Raw genomic sequence first — 18,724 nt, 5'->3', positions numbered from 1 at the left:
ATGGGACATGCTGGAGAGGTCCCCAACATCAGAGTGTCCAGTAATATACAGTAAAAAATACCCTGCCGAATGTCTTCCAACATCGGAGCTGTACATCCTTCAATCAGAATGTCTTTACACGTCAGACAGTGGATTGGAAAGGGTTAAATGCTGGGAAAGCCTGCGGTGTTAGTGTCAGTGTGATTCACTTATGAGTTATAGCAGGGGTCCCCAAACACCGGTCCGCGGACCGGGGCCGGGCCGTTAGGTGTTTAGCGCCGGTCCGCGGCACCGCCGGGAACTTTTCTTCTAAACACAAGGCCCGCAATCCGAATCTGGCCTGATGCCTCGTGTTATGTGCCCCGCGGCGTGCCGACGCCGCTCACCACTGAAGCGATTACCAGCGGGGGCGCCGCAGCTCCCCACTGGTAATCGTGCTGATCCCGGCGCACACTGACGTCAGTGTGCAACCAGGATCCTCCTCCCCGAGTCCCCTGCTCATTAGTTCCGCAGGAGAGGACTCGGGGAGGAAGCGTTCCGGGCTGCACACTGACGTCAGGGCAAGCAGAGAGAGAGCGACGCTGACAGAAGGGAGGAGGTAAGTATATGGGTTGGGGGGGGGGCTGCATTACTGAGGGGTGGGGGCTGCCTGTTACTGGGGGGGGGGCTGCTTACTACTGGGGGGTTGCTTACTACTGGGGTATTATGTGTGTGCTGGGGGAGATAAATTATATGCTGCCCTATGTGTGTGCTGGGGAGGAGATAAATTATATGCTGCCCTATGTATGTGCTGGGGGGGGGGGGAGATAAATTATATGCTGCCCTGTGTGTGTGCTGGGGGGGAGATAAATTATATGCTGCACTATGTGTGTGCTGGGGGGGGAATAAATTATATGCTGCCCTATGTGTGTGCTGGGGGGGATAAATTATATGCTGCCCTATGTGTGTGCTGGGGGGGGATAAATTATATGCTGCCCTATGTGTGTGCTGGGGGGGAGATAAATTATATGCTGCCCTATGTGTGTGCTGCCAGGACATTCTAAATGTCATAATTAAATTAGTATGCACCAAACTCCAACCCCCTTCATAACCCCGCCCCATATAACCAAAGCCCCGCCCATGTCCCGCCCAACCCTGCCAGGCCTTGTAAAAATGGTCTTGCTTGAAGCCGGTCCCTGGTGCCAAAAGGGTTGGGGACCACTGAGTTATAGGGCAACCTGCTGGTCTGAATTGTATGTGGTATCATTAATAGATTGTAAGCCTGCATGGTGCACAATACATATAAGTTGGATTGGCACCCTTTGCATGCCTTATTTATGTGAGAGTATAATACTAAGCAGCTACTTCACTCCATATGTGGTAGTTGTGTGAGTGGTTGTTCATCAGTATTTTGCACGTGTGCAATGCTCCTCCATATAGCAATTTGGTTGTTTGCATGCTGAATGATATGGTGTCTATACCTCCCCTTGTATTTTGTATCAGTTTATCAATTAGTTTGGTCACTTGCAGTGATATTTGAAGTGACATGGCCTTTTTCTATAATCTGCTAAATTCTATACTCTAAGGCATCATGTCCACGGGGAAAATCAGGCCCGCCGCCAATTCTCCATGCAAAATCCCTCAGCGGGTCCCTCCTTTCCCAGGGACATGAGGCTAAAAAAAAGATTAAACTTATGTGTCCGGACGCTGCGGATCTTCCCTCTGTCGCGGCCAGATCTTCTTTCTTCGGCCCGGCGGATGTGCTTAGAACGCCGGCAGCGTGCCGCGCGTATGCGCCGGGCACTCCATTTTTTTTAAACTCCTGCTCTCCCGTGCTACCAAGCCGCGGAGCAGAAATTCAGGTACGGGTGTTCCGCGGATCCGGACGGCTTCCATAGGCTTCAATAGAAGCCTGCAGGAGCCGTCCCCGTGGGAGACCCGCACTAAAAATGGAGCATGCCGCGGGTGTTTTCCCGCAGACGCAATCTGCGCCTGAAGGGAAAATGACACCAACAGGTATTTAACTACCTGTGGGTGTCCAATGCATCCATATGGGGCACGGATCACGCTGCGGGAAAAACGCTGCGGATTTTAAATAACAATTTACCAGTGGACATGAGGCCTTAGTGTGTCGATACACACAACGTTTTTTTACTGTAAAATGGAGGCAGATTAATTACGAGCCGGCAGAACTTTGCAGTGGAGTAGCCATTCCGATTATGTTTTAGAGGATCACATTGTAATTGACATGAAGAAAATTACCGTCACACCATGAAAAAGTGGTTGGTGCTAACACAGAATAAAAGTATTTTGCTAAAATATTGTCATAAAAATAATCTGTCCAAAGAAACTGTGCCATAAATAAGTAATTATATATGTATATTTTATATATATATATATATATATACACACACACACATACACACAAAGATGTACATATACATATATAAAGCCGGAACGCTGAAAGCGTTATATGTATATATATATATATATATATATATATATATATATATATATATATATATATATATATATATATAGACGAAAGCCCTCACTCACTCACTCGCCAGTAATTCTCCAACTTCTCGATGCTGTAGAAACATGAAATTTTGTACAAGCATAGATTATGTCCAAAATAGGAAAAGTAAAGGGGTCCCAACTTGATTATTCAATTCTAGCACAAAAGAACTAGCGTCCAAATTTTACGTACGTAATCTAATTCTCTCACTTCCCGATGTCATAAAAACTTGAAATTTGGCAGGAGCACTGATTATGTCATAAGTAGGAAAAAATTAATGGGTAACAAATCGATTATTCAATTCTAAGCGCAAAAGAATTAGCGTCCAAACTTTACGAACATAATCTAATTCTCTCACTTCCCGATGTCATTTTATATAAAGGAAACGTCGTATGGCTACCTCCATGTGGTGTATCCTGGGTAAAGCAAAGAACCATGCAAAATGGTGAACAAATTTTTTTCCTCGGTATCTCTAAAGTAACCACGACTTCATAAGATTTTCTGTGTGAACACCAGATAAATACCAGTACCAAATTAACTCGGGCAAAGCCAGGTATATCAGCTAGTATATATATATATGTATATATATGTGTATATATATATATATATATATATATATATATATATATATATATACACATATATATATATGTATATATACACATATATATATATATATACTGTGAGGGATTAGCGTTTAGGATCGGTAGCAACCTGGGCATAAGCAGTCAGAGACAGTGACACACGGGATCAAGTCTTTAGTCCAGGCTTCGCCTCAGTTTATTTCCAAGCAAACAAAGCAAAATACAGGCCTTTACTTCAGGCCAACAGAAAGTAAATCCTGCTCGTCTGAGCACTTACTAAACATGGAGCATCCCTGTCTACACACTGGTAACAAAATAGTATCTGCGCACAGCCAGCCAGGCTCTTAGACCTGCAAAGGTCTCAGCTCTCTCTCTCCTGGACCTGTAGGCCCAGGCTTTATAAGGCCTGGTACCAGCCTCACATGGTACGTGGGAGTGGCCATCCCACCCTTCGCTTTGACCACTCCAGGAAAAGCCGGCCCGGATTATGTGGCTTGGAGCCACTTACACACTACAACGTGTCAGTAACTTAATGTTACTGACACCATACTGCCGGCTTCCTCCACCGAGCCCAGGCTGCTCGGTGGCACGTATCGGCCCAAGTGCTCCCTAAAGCCGCATAGGAGAGCATCCTAGGCGAAATGTAACGGCCCTCCAGCACTTTGCCGGTCACTGTCTCACAATACACACACACATACTGTGTATATATATATATATATATATATATATATATATATATATATATAAAAAATAAAGCTGGAACGCTGAAAGTTGTAGACTAGGATTTACCTCTTCCTTGCTGAAAACCCTTGCTTTGCAGTTCGTATTTGGCTTAATGCAACGGATATAGTGCGGTGTAGTTCCATGCAAAATATTCATCAAACTCTCTAAAGAGCCCTAAAAGAAACAGCAGTAAGTAATTATTTTATTTAAAGGGAATGTAATGTCAGAAATGACAAATTTTTTAATGTTCAACATACCTTTTGTAAATGTTTATTTTATATTTCACTTTGTATGCAACTGTCTAATAACAATAAAAACCGAAAAGTTCACATGAAGTCTTATTGACACAAATACTGTGGCAAAATCTGCATCAATTTATCATCCCATTGAAGACAATAGGATTCCATGGCGTAGTTGATACAATGTGGATTTTTTCACAGTAGATTTTGAAATCCATCTCATGGAGAAATAGAACTGTCAAATTATACTGAATTTTTCCCCATATCTATATATATATAACTTAATTCTTTAACTTAACGATGCCGTACAAACATGAAATTTTGGATGATCATTCTTTAGGTCCGAAATAGAAAAAGCAAAGGAGTCACAACTCGAAAATTCAATGCTAAGCGCAAAAGTATTGGCGCCATGTGTAATGTATGAAATCTGAATCACTAACTTCCCGCTGTCGTACAAACATGAAATTTGTCAAACAGACATGAATGCTGTGATGTGATTGGTTGTTATATATTATACTGCTGAGGTAACATGAAAGCTGTGCTGTGATTGGTGGTTATATATTATACTGCTGAGGTAAAATAAAAGCTGCGTTGTGATTGGTTGTTATATATCATACCGCTGAGGTTAAATGAAAGCTGTGCTGTGATTGGTTGATTTATATTATACCACTGAAGTCAAAGTAACCTTGACTTCCAAAAATTTTCTGTGCAAACAACACGTAAACACCTGTATCAAATTAACTCAGGCGAGGTCGGGTATATCAGCTAGTACTAAATATCAGTCTGCTTGGCTCCTCCGGCTCTATAACATGATGCCTGCAGATTGAGCAGTATATTTAAGCTGACAGATTTCCTTTAAAAAGGTGAAAATCTGTTTTTTTTGGACATCTTATTCATAATTACATGTATTGTTTTGAAAAAAATGTATAAGGCCCTTTTTTACATGGGAATAGCAGACATCCCAGTGATAGAATCCAAGAATGATAGTGTTGGAAGGGACCACCGGGGTGATCAGGTCCAACCACCTGCACAATGCAGGATCACTAAATAATGCCAAACAGATGTCTGTCCAGCCTCTGTTTGAAGACTTCCATTGAAGGAGAACTCACCACCTCCCGTGGCAACCTGTTCCACTCATTGATCCCCCTCACTGTCTAATATCTATTTTAATCCCATTGCTTCTAGTCTTTCCTTGTGCAGATGAGAATAGGGCTGATTCCTATGCACTGTCACAGCCCTTCAGATATTTGTAGACCGCTATAAATTCTCCTTTCAGCCTTCTCTTCTGCAAGCTAAACATTCCTAGATCTTTTAACCATTCCTTATAGGACATGATTTGCCGACCGCTCACCATCCTGGTAACTTTTCTCCGAAATTGCTCCAGTTTGTGTGACTTTTTTTAAATTGGGGTGCCCAGAACTGGACACAGTATTCTAGATGAGGACTGAGCAAGAAAGAGTACTTGCTCAGTACCCCAAGTGATTTAGACTCTATGCTTCTCTTAATACATCACAGAATTGCGTTTGCCTTTTTTGCTGCTGCATTACATTGTTGATTCATGTTCAGTCTGATCTAATAGTATACCCAAGTCTTTTTCACAGGTGCTGCTGCTTAGCAGACTTTCTTCCATTCTGTATGCGCTTTTTTATTTCCAATGACTGGATGTTCTTAAGGACAGAAATGTCAAAGAAGGTTTGGAAATATTGCGAAATGAGATTCTCAACGCACAATCGTTAACAAACCCTAAAAGAAGGAAGAATGGGAAGCATTTAAAGATACTAGGATGGATGAACACAGAACTTGCACATATGTTAAAAATGAAGAAAAATATGTTTAGCAAATGGAAAGAAATATAATGCGGTCTGCAGACACTGTAGGGCAAGAGTCAGAAAAGCTACAGCTAATAATGAATTGAGGCTTACAACAGAGGCCAAAAGCAATAAAAAAGGATTTAGGGGGTATGTCAAAAGCAAAGGAAAAGTCAAAGATGCTGTTGGATGCTTATAAGATGAAAATGGTGAATTGGTTAAGAATGATGTTGAGTAGGCCGAACTTTTAAATTCCTATTTTGTATCTGTTTTCTCTAAGAAAGTAGATGGAACATCAACTGATCTTCCCTGTGTTATTAGGGGGGATAAAAGAATGCAGACTATCTATAAGCAGAGAGATGGTGAGGGAACACATTGCTAACTTAAATGATTTCAAGTCTCTAGGTCCAGATGAATTACATCCTAGGATACTAAAGGAAGCAGCAGAGGTAATTGCTGAACCACTTATTTTGAAAATTCCTGAAGAACAGGAGAAGTCCCAGGAGATTGGAAAAGGGCAAATGTCTCTGTCTTCAAAAAAGGGAAGGTGGATCCAGGAAAATACAGGCCTGGCTTCTATACAGTGAAAGATCCTTGAAGAAATTATTAAACAGCACGTATGCAAGTACTTGGATGAAAATGAAGTAATTAACCAGAGCAAGCATGGGTTTGTAACAAACAAGTCATGCCAGACAAATCTAATTTCCTTCTATGACAGAATCACTGACTGGGTTGATCAGGGAAATGCGGTGGATATAGTTTTTCTTGACCTTAGTAAAGCATTTGACAAAGTATCTCATACTATACTTATTGAAAAAAAAATATGGGATTAACAAGGCAACTGTTAGGTGGATTCACAACTGGCTGAGTGATCATACTCGAAGAGTGTTCATAAATGGGTGCACATCCAAGTGGAAGAATGTATGAAGCGTGGTACCACAAGGCTCTGTCCTAGGCCCAGTGTTGTTCAACATTTTTAGAGATGATCTGGAGGAGGGAATTGATGGAAAACTGATCAAATTTGCTGATGACAGAAAACTAGGAGGGATAGCTAACACGAGGGAAGAGAGAGGGAGACTATTCAACAAGATCAAGAAAAGCTTGAACAGTGGGTGGCGACTAACAGAATGGTATTTAACAAGGGGAAATGCAAAGTCCTACATCTGGGCAAAAAATGAAAGAAGCACATACAGAATGGGAGGAATTTGGCTAAGCAGCAGCACATGTAAAAAAGACTTGGGTATACTAATAGAAAAACTGGAGCAAGTTCAGAGAAGAGTTACCAAGATGGTGAGCGGTCTGCAAATCATGTCCTATGAGGAACGGTTAAAGGATCTGGAAATGTTTAGCTTGCAAAAAAGAAGGCTAAGAGGAGACTTAAGAGCGGTCTACAAATATTTGAAGGGCTGTCACAGTGCAGATGGATCAGCCCTATTCTCATCTATACAAGCACAGACTAGAAGTAATGGAATGAAACAGAAAGGGAGCAGACACAAATTAGATATTGGAAAAAACTTTCTGACATTGAGGGTGATCAATGAGTCTAACAGGTTACCATGGGAGGTAGTGAGTTTTCCTTCAATGGAAGTGTTCAAACAAAGGCTGGACAAATATCTGTCTGAGATGATTTAGTAAATCCTGCACTGAGCACGGGGTTGGACCTGATCACCCTGGAGGTCCCTTCCAACTCTACCATTCTATAATTCTATTAATACCATTCTGCTAGTCGCCGTCTACTGTTCAAGCTTGTCCACATCATTTTGAATCCTCTTTCTCTTCTCTAATGTTAGCCATCTCTCTTACCTTTGTGTTGTCGGCAAACTTGATCAGTTTCCCCTCAATTCCCTCTTCCAGATCATTTATAAAAATGTTGAACAACACTGAGCCCGGACAGAGCCTTTTTGTACTCAACTTGAAACATTGTTCTACTTGGATGTGCAGCCATTTATGACCACTCTTTGAGTAGGATCACTCAGCCAGTTCTGGATCCACCTAACAGTTCCCTTGTTGATTCCCTATTTCGTCATTTTTTTCAATAAGGATGGTATGAGATACTTTGTCAAATGCTACTATATCTACTGCATTTCCCTGATCAATTCAGTTAGCGATTCAGTAACAGAATGAAATTAGATTTGTCTGGCATGACTTGTTTTTTACAAATCCATGCTTGATCTGGTTAATTACTACATTCTCATCTTACTACTCGCATACATGCTGCTTAAATTTTTTTCTCATAGCTTTCCCTGTATAGAAGTCAGACTCACAGGCCTGTAGTTTTCTGGCTCTACAGACTTCCCTTTTTTGAAGAAAGGGACACCATTTTCCATTGTTCAATCTTCTGGGACTTTTCTTGTTCTCCAGGAATTTTTTAAGATTCCAGTGACTTAACTCTGCTGCCTACTTCAGTATCCGAGGATATAATTAATCTGGACCTGGAGACCTATTTCACTGGTGGTAACCACTAAAATATAACTTTTATTGAAATTTTTATATAAAAATCAGGGGACTCCTACCTAAACATAAAGACACGTAAATCTAGATAATTATTAAAGCAACAGGACCAACTAGTGGATCTCGTTTTATGGTTTTATGCTCCTTAATAGAAGTACGGGCACTCTAATCTGTCTCTGTGACTTCTAGGACCTGGAGTTCTGGATTCATGTAAGTTAGCTCAATGTTCGCTCACCACCTTTCTGGATTCTTATATTCCCCCAATAGCACAGGGAAGCTGATTTAACATTTACTTTGAGAGAAAACAGAATTAATATAGGAATTTAAAAGGTTGGCCTTCTCAACTTCATTTTAACAAATTCCTATAGCATCTTTGACTTTTTTTTGCTTTTGACATGCCCCCAAAATCCTTTTTTATTGCTGTTGGCCTCTGTTGCAAGCATTAATACATTATTAGCTTTAGCTTTTCTGACACTTGTCCCACAGTTTCTGCAGATTGCATTTTATTCTTCTTTAAATATTCCTTCTCTTTCCATTTGATAAACATATTTTTTCTTCTTTTTTAGCATATATTTGAGTTCTGTGCTCATCCAGCATTGTCTCTTTAAATGCTTCACATTCTTTCTTCTTTTAGGAATTGTTAATGATTTTGCTTTGAGAATCTATTTTCACAATATTTCCCAACCTTCTTGGACATTTACATTCTTAAGAACATCCAGCCATTGGATCCTTCCTATCCTCTTTCTGAGTTCATTAACATCTGCCTTTCTAAAATCCATCTTTGAGGTCTGAGTCTTCTCAGGTCTTCCTCCCCTTGTTATCTATAATTCACTTATAGTATGATTGCTGTCTCCTAAGGTCCCAGCCACCCTTAATTCCTCAACCATTTCCCCCCTGTTGGTAAGAATTAGGACAAAGATAGCAGATCCCCTTGTTTTCTCTTCTACCTTTTGAAAGATGACGTTGTCAGCAAGAGTGGATAACAAGTTGTTGGACCCATTACTTTTGCCTGAGAGAGATTCCCAACAAATGTCTAGATAGTTAAAATCTCCCATGAACACTATGTTGTAAATTTTCAAGAACTTAGCCATCTGATGTAGAAACAGTTCATCCATACCTTCTGCTTGTCCATGCGGCCTATAGTAAATGCCACAATGGTGTCCTTTGTGTTGTTCTCTCCTTTTATTCTTACCCACACAGTTTCTACTATTCTCTGAAGCTTGAATCTCTGTGGAGATGATGCTTTCCTAACATACAATACAACACCTCCTCCCCTTTTATTAGGCCTGTTTCTTATAAATAAGTTGTATCCTTCAAGCCTTGTATGCCACTCGTGTATCATCCCACCAAGTTTTCCGTAATGTCTATGACATTCCCCTCGTTTGTTTCCCATGGTCTGTGCATTTCTGTAGAAACATTTTAGTTTGTGATTGGTGTCCTCTGGCTGAGTGATCGTACTCAAAGAGTGGTCATAAATGGCTGCACATCCAAGTGGAAGAATGTGTCAAGTGGGGTACCAGAAGGCTCTGTCCTAGGCCCAGTGTCGTTCAACATTTTCATAAATGATTTGCAGAAGGGAATTGATGGGAAATTGATCAAATTTGCTGATGACACAAAGCTAGGGAAGAGAGAGCGAGTATTCAAAAAGATCCAGAAAAGCTTGAACAGTGGGCAGCGACTAACAGAATGGTATTTAACAAAGAGAAATGCAAAGTCCTACATCTGGGCAAGAAAAATGAAAAAAGCACATACAGAATGAGAGGAATTGAGTTAATCAGCAGCACATGTGAAAAAGACTTGTGTATACTAATAGATCATAGACTGAACAGGAGTCAACAATGTGATGCAGCAGCCAAAAAAGCAAACACAATTCTGGGATGTATTAAGAGAAACATAAAGTCTAGATCACGTGAGAGGTCATTATCCCCCTCTACTCTTCCTTAGTCAGACCTCATCTGGAATACTGTGTCCATTTCTGGGCACCCCACTTAAAAAAATACATGCACAAACTGGAGCAAATTTAGAGAAAAGTTACCAAGATGGTGAGTGGTCTGCAAATCATGTCCTATGAAGAACGGTAAAGGATCTGGGAATGTTTAGTTTTCAAAAAGGCTGAGAGGAGACTTAATACAAATACTTGAAGGATTGTCACGATGCAGAGGGATCGGCCCTATTCTCATTTGCACAAGTAAAGACTAGAAGCAATGGGATAAAACTAAAAGGGAGGAGACACAAATTAGATATTAGAAAAACACTTTCTGACAGTGGGGGTGATCAATGAGTGGAACAGGTTACCACGGGAGATGTGAGTTCTCCTTTAACCCCTTGAGTGGCACGCCCGGAAATTTTCCGGGACGAGCTCCACTGCTCATAGTGACATAGCCCGGAAGATTTCCGGGCTATGTATCACTATGGGAGCTGCAGAGCACAATGCCACAAGCTGTGACAGTGTGCTCTGCCTGCACAGACCCACAGAGAACAAAGCAAGGGCTTTGAAAAACCAGCAGAAGATATTGCCGACATGCCGGCAATCTCCTGCACTGGTTTGTTTACAGGTTGCCATAGAGACCATCGGCTTGTCAGAAGCAAGCCGATGGTCTCTGTGGCAGGGAGAGCTGGTTGTTAGCTGTCAGAGGACAGCTAGGTACTAGCTCTTACAGCAGAGATCAGAGAAAACCTCCGATCTCTGCTGTGTTAACCCTTTACATGCTGCAGTCTATGTGACTGCAGCATGTAAAGGGCTGTCACTGCAGCATGTAAAGGGCTGTCACCATCAGACCCCCGGAATGTGATCAGGGGTCCTGATGGGTCCCTGTGGAAGTCCCCTAAAGGGACAAAAGAAAAAAAAAGTAAAAAAAAAAAAAAAGTAAAAAAATTATAAAAAAAATAATAAAAACACTTGTCTCCCTTTACTTTGTAAAAAATCAAAAATATAATCACACATGTGGTATCCATGCGTCGTAATGACCCAGAGAAGGAAGTTAATACATTATTTAACCCCTTAATGACATGGCCCCTTTTTTTCTTTTTTCCCAATTTCTTTTTTTCCTCCCCCCTGTTTAAAAAATCACAACTTGTCCCACAAAAAACAAGCCCTTATATGGCTGTGTCAATGGAAAAATGAAAAAGTTATGGCTCTTGAGACGCAACTGCAAAATTAGTTGAAATTCAATGATTAGACCATTTTAAAAAACCTGCCCTGGTGGGCACGACAGGGTGGTAGGAAACCCGCCACTCAAGGGGTTAATGGAAGTGTTCAAACAAAGGCTAGACAAATATCTGTCTGGGATGATTTAGTAAATCCTGCACTGAGCAGGGGATTGGACCCGATGATCCTGGCGGTCACCTCCAACTCTACCGTTCTATGATTCTATAACACCTTCAAGTGAACAGACCAGTGTTATCTTCTGTGGAAAGGTGATAACTTGAAACCCCAATTAACCCCTTCATGACGCGGCCCTTCTTTTTCTTTCCATTTTCGTTTTTTTCTCCCTCCCTTAAAAAAATCATAACTCCTTTATTTATCCATCGATGTCGCTGTATGAGGGTTTGTTTTGTGTGGGATGAGTTGTATTTTTTAATGGTGCTATGTAAAGTACCATATGATGTACTGAAAAACTTTTAAAAAATTGTAAGTGGAGTAAAATTTAAAAAACCCGACATTCTGTTATCTTTCAGTGCGTCTTGTTTCTACGGTGCACAAACTGCAACAAAAACGACATTATAACTTTATTCTATGGGTCAGTACGATTGCTACGATACAAACTTGTTTAGTTTTTTTATTTTTACTATACTACTCTTTTTTTTCTTTTCAAAGACATTTAATTTTTTTCAATTATTTTCTGCGGTCATCTTGTGCGCGCAATAACTTTCTTATTTTTCCGTGGATGTAGTTCAGCAATGGCTCATTTTTTGCGGGATGTCCTGTAGTTTCCGTTAGTACTATTTCGGAATACATACGACTTTTTGATCGCTTTTTATTGCGTTTTTTTCTGGGAGACAGGGTGACTGAAAAAGTGCATTTCTGGTGGTCTATTTTTTTTTCGGACGACGCTCACTGTGCGGGGTAAATAATGTGCTACTTTGATAGATTGGACTTTTACGGATGTGGCGATACCAAATATGTATTTTTATTTTATTATTTATACCTTTTAATTATAGATATGGCAAAAGGGGGGTGATTTAAACTTTTATTACTTTTTATTACAACCTCTGCTCCATTTATGTGGAGAATTTTTAGAAGCCCAGTTCTCAGGATCTATGCCAGTCGCAAAGGTCAGACCCCGCAAATCAGAGAGTTTTACTCTTACTTGTAAATACGAAATAACTTTCTATCTTGGCATAATTCCTTTAACCCTTAAAGCTAGTTACGCCCTACAGGTTCGGACCATACAATGTGGGTGCTGTTTCTTTTTCACAGCCAACACCTGCCCTCAACAGCTCCAATAAGCCACGCCAATATGGTACCATTGGAAACTAGAGGACGTCCCATACAAAATGAGACATTGCACCACTATGTTGACGGAAAAATAAAGGAGTTACAGTTGTCAGAAGATTACAGCAGAAACTTTTTACAATTTCAATATTTTTGGGAAAAAATAATAGTACAGCGAAAAAAAGCTATAAAAGTTTGGTATCGTAGTAATCATACTGACCCATAGAATATAATTATCATGTCGGTTGCAGTGTGTATGTACGCTGTAGAAATAGTTTTTTTCCTATTTCACTCTACTTACAATTTTTTGAAAGTTTTTCAGTACATTATATGGTACAATACAAAGTACAATTGAAAACAAGCCCTCAGACAGTGGCGGCAATGGATAAATAAAAGAATTATGATTTTTTTTTTAAAGGAAGGGGAGGGGGGGACCTATAATAGAGAAAAAAGGATGTGTCCTTAAGGGGTTAGAGAAAAAACTTTTCAATTATCTTAATCAGTCTATATTACAGCTTTCACTAAGCTGAACTAAACGTACTGTAACTATTATAACTAACCTTAAATTTGGAAACTACTGTCACAGCTGATATTCTGCTGTGAACACTAACATCCACAAGTTTAGTGACCTCTACTGGAAACAGCCTCTCAAGTAGGGTGTCCTTGCTCTCTTGCAAAAGTTGTATAAGTTCTGGGGGAATAGGGTCCTATATAAGAAACAAAAAACACATACATTAACAGGCATCAAGTAAAGTAATGGACTTCAAAGTAAAGGTTTGTCTACCAGGGCTGTACATAATCAACAATTCAATAATAACAGTTTGTGAAGCTGAAAGTAAAGACATAAATTCATGCAGATCAGCCTATTCCCCTGCAATGTTAATCCAGAAAAAAGCAAAAACCCCTAAAGACAGAAGCCTCATTTTATGGCAAATATTCCTCCCGGGCTCCACATATGACAATCAGCATTCCATCATGTGTTATTAGAGTTCCAAATAATACACTTATAAGTACTATGCTTGCAGATCAATCTCAACACTATTAATATAAATGAGACGTGATACGTATTTTATGTCGCTGTACTCGGGAAATTGCTTCAAGTCCAAAAGATTGCAAATGCAAGCCAAAATCTCTGCCAAGAGGTTTATGCTGTGATTATGTCCCATGTGTAGGTTTAGTAGAGTGCAACAATTTATTTAGGTACTGTCTGTACACGAACCCTTTAGAATGCTTCAAAAAAGGCATTCATGTGTGTTATATGCTAGCAGGTAAAGCAGCACCCGTCACACGGATCATCGGTGTTCAGCTAGTTTGATAGTGTTTTTATAAACACTTGAGTCTTAGCGTCATCTTCAGTATAGGTACATATACACTCAGTATAGTTCAATGCTAGAGATGAGCGAGTGTGCTCGTTAAGCCTGCTATTCGAGTGAGTAGTAGTCTTTTTGGGTAACTGTGTACTCGCCACAGCAGCATGCGGGAAGGGGGGGGGCAGCGGGAGGGAGAGAGAGAGAGCGATCTCTCTCACTCTCCCCCCGCCTGCTACTCCGGCGAGTACAGTTACTCTAAAAGACCGTTACTCGCTCGAGTTGCAGGCTTAAACGAGCACGCTCGCTCATCTCTATTCAATGCTATTATATATGATACCTAATGTGTATATGCTTTTATTTTTTAGATATACCGGAAGTCTTCATGTCGTTTTCACCGGCTATATTGGATTCCCCCTTAATTGCTATGACATTTAGTTTGTGTACTTGATTATGTGATGTGATTTATCAATAAAAGATATATTGTGGCAGTATGCTGTGGTGTGATGTCATCGCTTGGGATTACAGTAGTGATTTGGTTCCTTTATTTATATATCAGACATGTTGATACTGTTTTAGTGTATATGTGTAATCTACATTTATTATGATTAATATATAACACCTTATTGCTGTAATTTCGTATACAATAGGAGTACCTACCAAAATATGTATCCTTATATCTATACGATCCCCTTTTTATATAAATATGGTATGCATATAAGCACTCATTATTATCTATTATTATTCTTTGTGTGTACTGTGGCAAGTTGGGGGTCACTCGCCTCAGGATCGCCCACCTTTCTACCCAGAGTGGCAACCACATGCACAAAAACTGCTCAGGAGATGTGGATTTCTTTATCTCTGGCTCCTGACAGACTTTATTTCAAAGCAAACAGCATACAATGAAAAACAAAGTCTGGGTGCTTGAGGTTAGGGTTGTTGTCCTCTTCAGCTCCCCTGAGCTGTCTCTCAGGTATGAGTCCAGTGTTGTCGTCCCTGTCGGATTCTGGCCTTTGCTAGGCCACCAGCCTGCAGCACCTCAGCTCTGCTGTGCTGGTCCTCTCCCCCTCTAACCTGATTCTGTCAGGAATTGGTCCTTTTCTAGTTCCTGCTCCACCCCTTTGTGCTAACCCTAGCACTAGAAGTCCTGTCTGCAGCCCTCTACAGGCCCTTCTGTGTACTGCACTACTACAGTACCTACCAGATGGTTTCTAATGCCCTTTGATATTACTGGAGAGTTATGTTTGATCCGCACTACATAACAGTGCTGATGCGCATGTATGGATACTGCTGGAGAGCTATATTTGTTCCGCATTATATAACTGTACATATATGGCATCCCTTTGCAGTCCAGTTTAGTGGATTGGAAGGGGTTAATCAACATGTCTTAGTGTGTTAACATGCTTCATGGATTTCAGCTGTTTTATTGTAATGTGATTGGTGGGGTGTGTGTTCCATGTATATTATTTATACTCTGTGCAATGTCAGTGATATAGTCTGCTTGAAAAAGACCTGTGTCTAGATCGAAACGTTGTGGCTATTTATATGGAGGAATAAAAGCATTATTTTTTTTATTGCATCCCGGTATGCTGCCTTGGACTTTACTTCTCACTTGGTGTTCAGATAGTTGGTGAGGAAGGTTGCACATATTTGATGCTTTGAATACAAGATTATGAGTGGAGACTTCTGAAGTGTAGAAACAAGAAGAAGGGCTTCTCTACTTACCTTATTCTTTTCTGTCATGTCTTCAATTTGATAGGTCACTTTTCCAGCAAAGTGTGATATCACAAAGTTAGGCTTCTTACTGAATTTATCTCGTCCAAAGCACACATTGCGAGACAAATTTTCTTCAAAACGAGACTGGAGCTGAACCGCATCTGAAGATCTGTTTAAACGGCACTCCTATGATGGTAAAAACAAAATATCTTTGTAAGTGGTGGTTCAGCCGCTTGTAGTCTACAGCTCCTCTTAGAGGTGACTACACCTTTGTGACATAACCGCATCACTAACTCTTAGCATGAGGTTGTTATTACAGGAGTGCGCTTTTGATTAACCAATATTTGTCAGGCCGTGGTTAGAAGTCTAGGTGCGGTATGACAATGGAGGATAAATAGTGAGATATCAGATAACAAGCACTTAATAAAGCTCAACAAATTATATGTTTTCTTGTAAAGAAAATACTGAATGGAAAATATTAAAATTTGTTACATTACATATTAATGTCTCAGGGCTCAGTCACATGGGCGTTTTGTCGCACGATTTTTTGTGCGCATAATTGGTGCGCTCAAAAAAATAGTGTGATCGAAGCTGGCATCATGGCGGAAAAAACACTGCTAGCAGAGTTTATCTGCACAAGAGGGCTCGGTCATATGGGCGTTTTGACACTCAAAAAGAGTGCTGCCCGCTATCCTCTGCCACGATGTTCTCCCATTGAATTCAAAGGAGCCGGCAATACACCCGGCTCCATTGAAAGAAATGGGCTACCGGCCAGCGCTGTAGTAATTTTCAGGGAAGGGCTTCAAATATAAGCCCTTCCCTGAAAACCATCCTAAAAAAAGTGTAAAAATAATTTTAAAAAATATCTACTCGCCTCTCTGCAGCTGCCGGAGCTCAGCGGCATCCAGCCGGCTCTTCTCCCTGCACTGCTCTCAGTAGTATTCAGCAGGCGGGGATTTAAATCAGAGGGCTGCCTCTGATTGGCTGAGCACTGTGACCAATCAGAGGCAGCACTCACCCATTCATGAATTCATCAGATGTCATTCAATAGCTGAGAGAAGCGTCTGATTGGCCGAGCACTGTGACCAATTAGAGGCAGCCCATTCAGCTTGCTGAATACTACTCCGAGCAGTGCAGGGAGAAGAGCTGGCTGGATGCGGCTGAGCCATTTATTTCTTAACACTTTTTTACGATGCTTTTCAGGGAAGGGTTTATATTTTAAGCCCTTCTCCAAAAACTCCTACAGCGCTGGCCAGCAGCCCATTGCTTTCAATGGGAGAATATCGTTCTCCTCTGCCACAACTGGGACAACTGTGGCAGAGGATCACGATCTTCAGTATATGTTCTCAATGGGGTCGGCACTGCTGCCGCTGACCCCGTTGAGCGCAAGGCGAAACCCTTGGATGCAACATCATCCAGGGGTTCCACATACACAGAACACCGATTTGTGGCAGAACGCAGTTACATGCGTTCTGTGAAAAGTTGTGTTCTATAATTTTCGCCGCATGCGTTTGTGTGCATGAAAAATTCGCACATGTGACAGCTCCCATTGCAAAGCATTGGGTCTATATAGATGTGGATCGCAAACGCAGCTGTCAGAAACGCATACAAACACTTGTGTGACGAGCCCTCAGAGTTTAAGTAAAATGGTGCAATTATTTACTTTACTTCATCCTCCCCTCTGTCCTACGCTAGAGAGTATAGAAGCCACTAGGCTGTATACAATATCCACTTCAGTTAAAGGCAGTGGTTAAAAATCATAAATTCCGAGGAGACCGGCCGCATTTAAGGAGAGCTCCCGATTTAGCTGACCCACCAACCATCCTGCAATTATCCTGAGGGTCCCCAGATCCAGCTGAACACCGATGGGGGGCGAGGGAAGAGGGAGCCGAGCCGTCTGAAGCACTCCGGGAGCAGCAGCGGTGGAGATGATGCCGGTGGCGGACCCGCGACCGCAGCGGCCATCTTGGCGGTGAATCGGACGGCCACGGACGGGAGGAATAGCCGGAGAGGAGAGAGACCGCGACACCCACAGTGCCCTGATACCGCCAGCGTCAGAGGCGACACCGGCGGCGGCCCCGCGACCACAGCAGCCGGATTGAAAGAGGCGCCGGACGTCCGTGGACGGGGCAGGCAGCTCGGAGAGGGGAGAAACCACGCCACCTGCAACACACTGATACCGCCAGCGATGGAGGTGACATTAGCGGCGAACCCACGGCACAGCAACCACCACGGTGAGTGATAACACCAGACAACCGCGGAGGAGAGAGGCGGCGGAGAAGCGGAGGCAGAACTGCCCGCGGCAACAGCAGTAACGGAGGTAAAGCTGCCGCTGCCATTTTAATAACAGTGCAGGCAGACCATAAGGAGAGGGAGCAGTCCGGAACGGCACAGAGAGACCCCCTCAAGAGAGAGAAGGGACAACCGGAGCAACACCGGACGGATACGGGGACAGGGGAGAGAGTGGCTGATCCAAAGTCCCCATATAGCCCTGAGAACAAGACCTGCTCCCCTTCCCGCCATAAATCGCAGGGGGGGGGGGGTGAAGGAAGAGGCCATAGGGAATTAATCACAAAGGAGAAAGACAGAGCACACCAGTGAGAGACACTCCCTAACGCAAATATACAGCAGCTACTACCAAATAAGAGAGATCACTAATCCCCAGTGAATTTAAGAAAGTGCAGTGAGACCCACAGCCACCCGAGAGAGAACACGAAGCACTGTACACAGCAGCACGGCTACAGTGAATGCAAACAAATCTCACCAGCAGCACAAATACTGCCAAAGTTAGTGCACCATAAACCCTGGGCCATAGAACACCTGAGAACCCCTCCGTAAAGTGCGCAATACAAACCACTGACACTTATAGACCCCCCGCAGGGAATCTAACATATTGCCTAACTCAGTTCAAAACAAGAAACACGGAGTGACCTAACCATGGGCCCCACTAGGCAAAACTCATCCGTCGATAAACTCAAAGCATTC

At 41.9% G+C, this 18,724-nt stretch overlaps 1 protein-coding gene across 2 annotated transcripts in view; it reads right to left on the bottom strand.

Annotated features, from left to right (window-relative positions):
- MYO19 (myosin XIX) overlaps nt 1-18,724 on the bottom strand; it is a 343,753-nt gene that overhangs the window by 55,329 nt on the left and 269,700 nt on the right. For both annotated transcript variants that reach the window (XR_010786633.1, XM_066578554.1), the window contains exons 15-17: nt 15,749-15,925; nt 13,277-13,423; nt 3,850-3,957 (exon numbers count right to left, since the gene is read on the bottom strand). Coding sequence is in view for 1 of the 2 variants with exons in the window: in XM_066578554.1 (XP_066434651.1) it covers nt 3,850-3,957; nt 13,277-13,423; nt 15,749-15,925 (432 nt within the window). In the remaining variant the exon portion in view is untranslated. The remainder of the gene's footprint in view (nt 1-3,849; nt 3,958-13,276; nt 13,424-15,748; nt 15,926-18,724) is intronic.

Source organism: Eleutherodactylus coqui, chromosome 1 (assembly GCF_035609145.1).
Source record: "Eleutherodactylus coqui strain aEleCoq1 chromosome 1, aEleCoq1.hap1, whole genome shotgun sequence".
In the NCBI taxonomy this organism is placed as follows: domain Eukaryota; kingdom Metazoa; phylum Chordata; class Amphibia; order Anura; family Eleutherodactylidae; genus Eleutherodactylus; species Eleutherodactylus coqui.
This window is presented reverse-complemented; position numbering and strand designations above follow the sequence as displayed.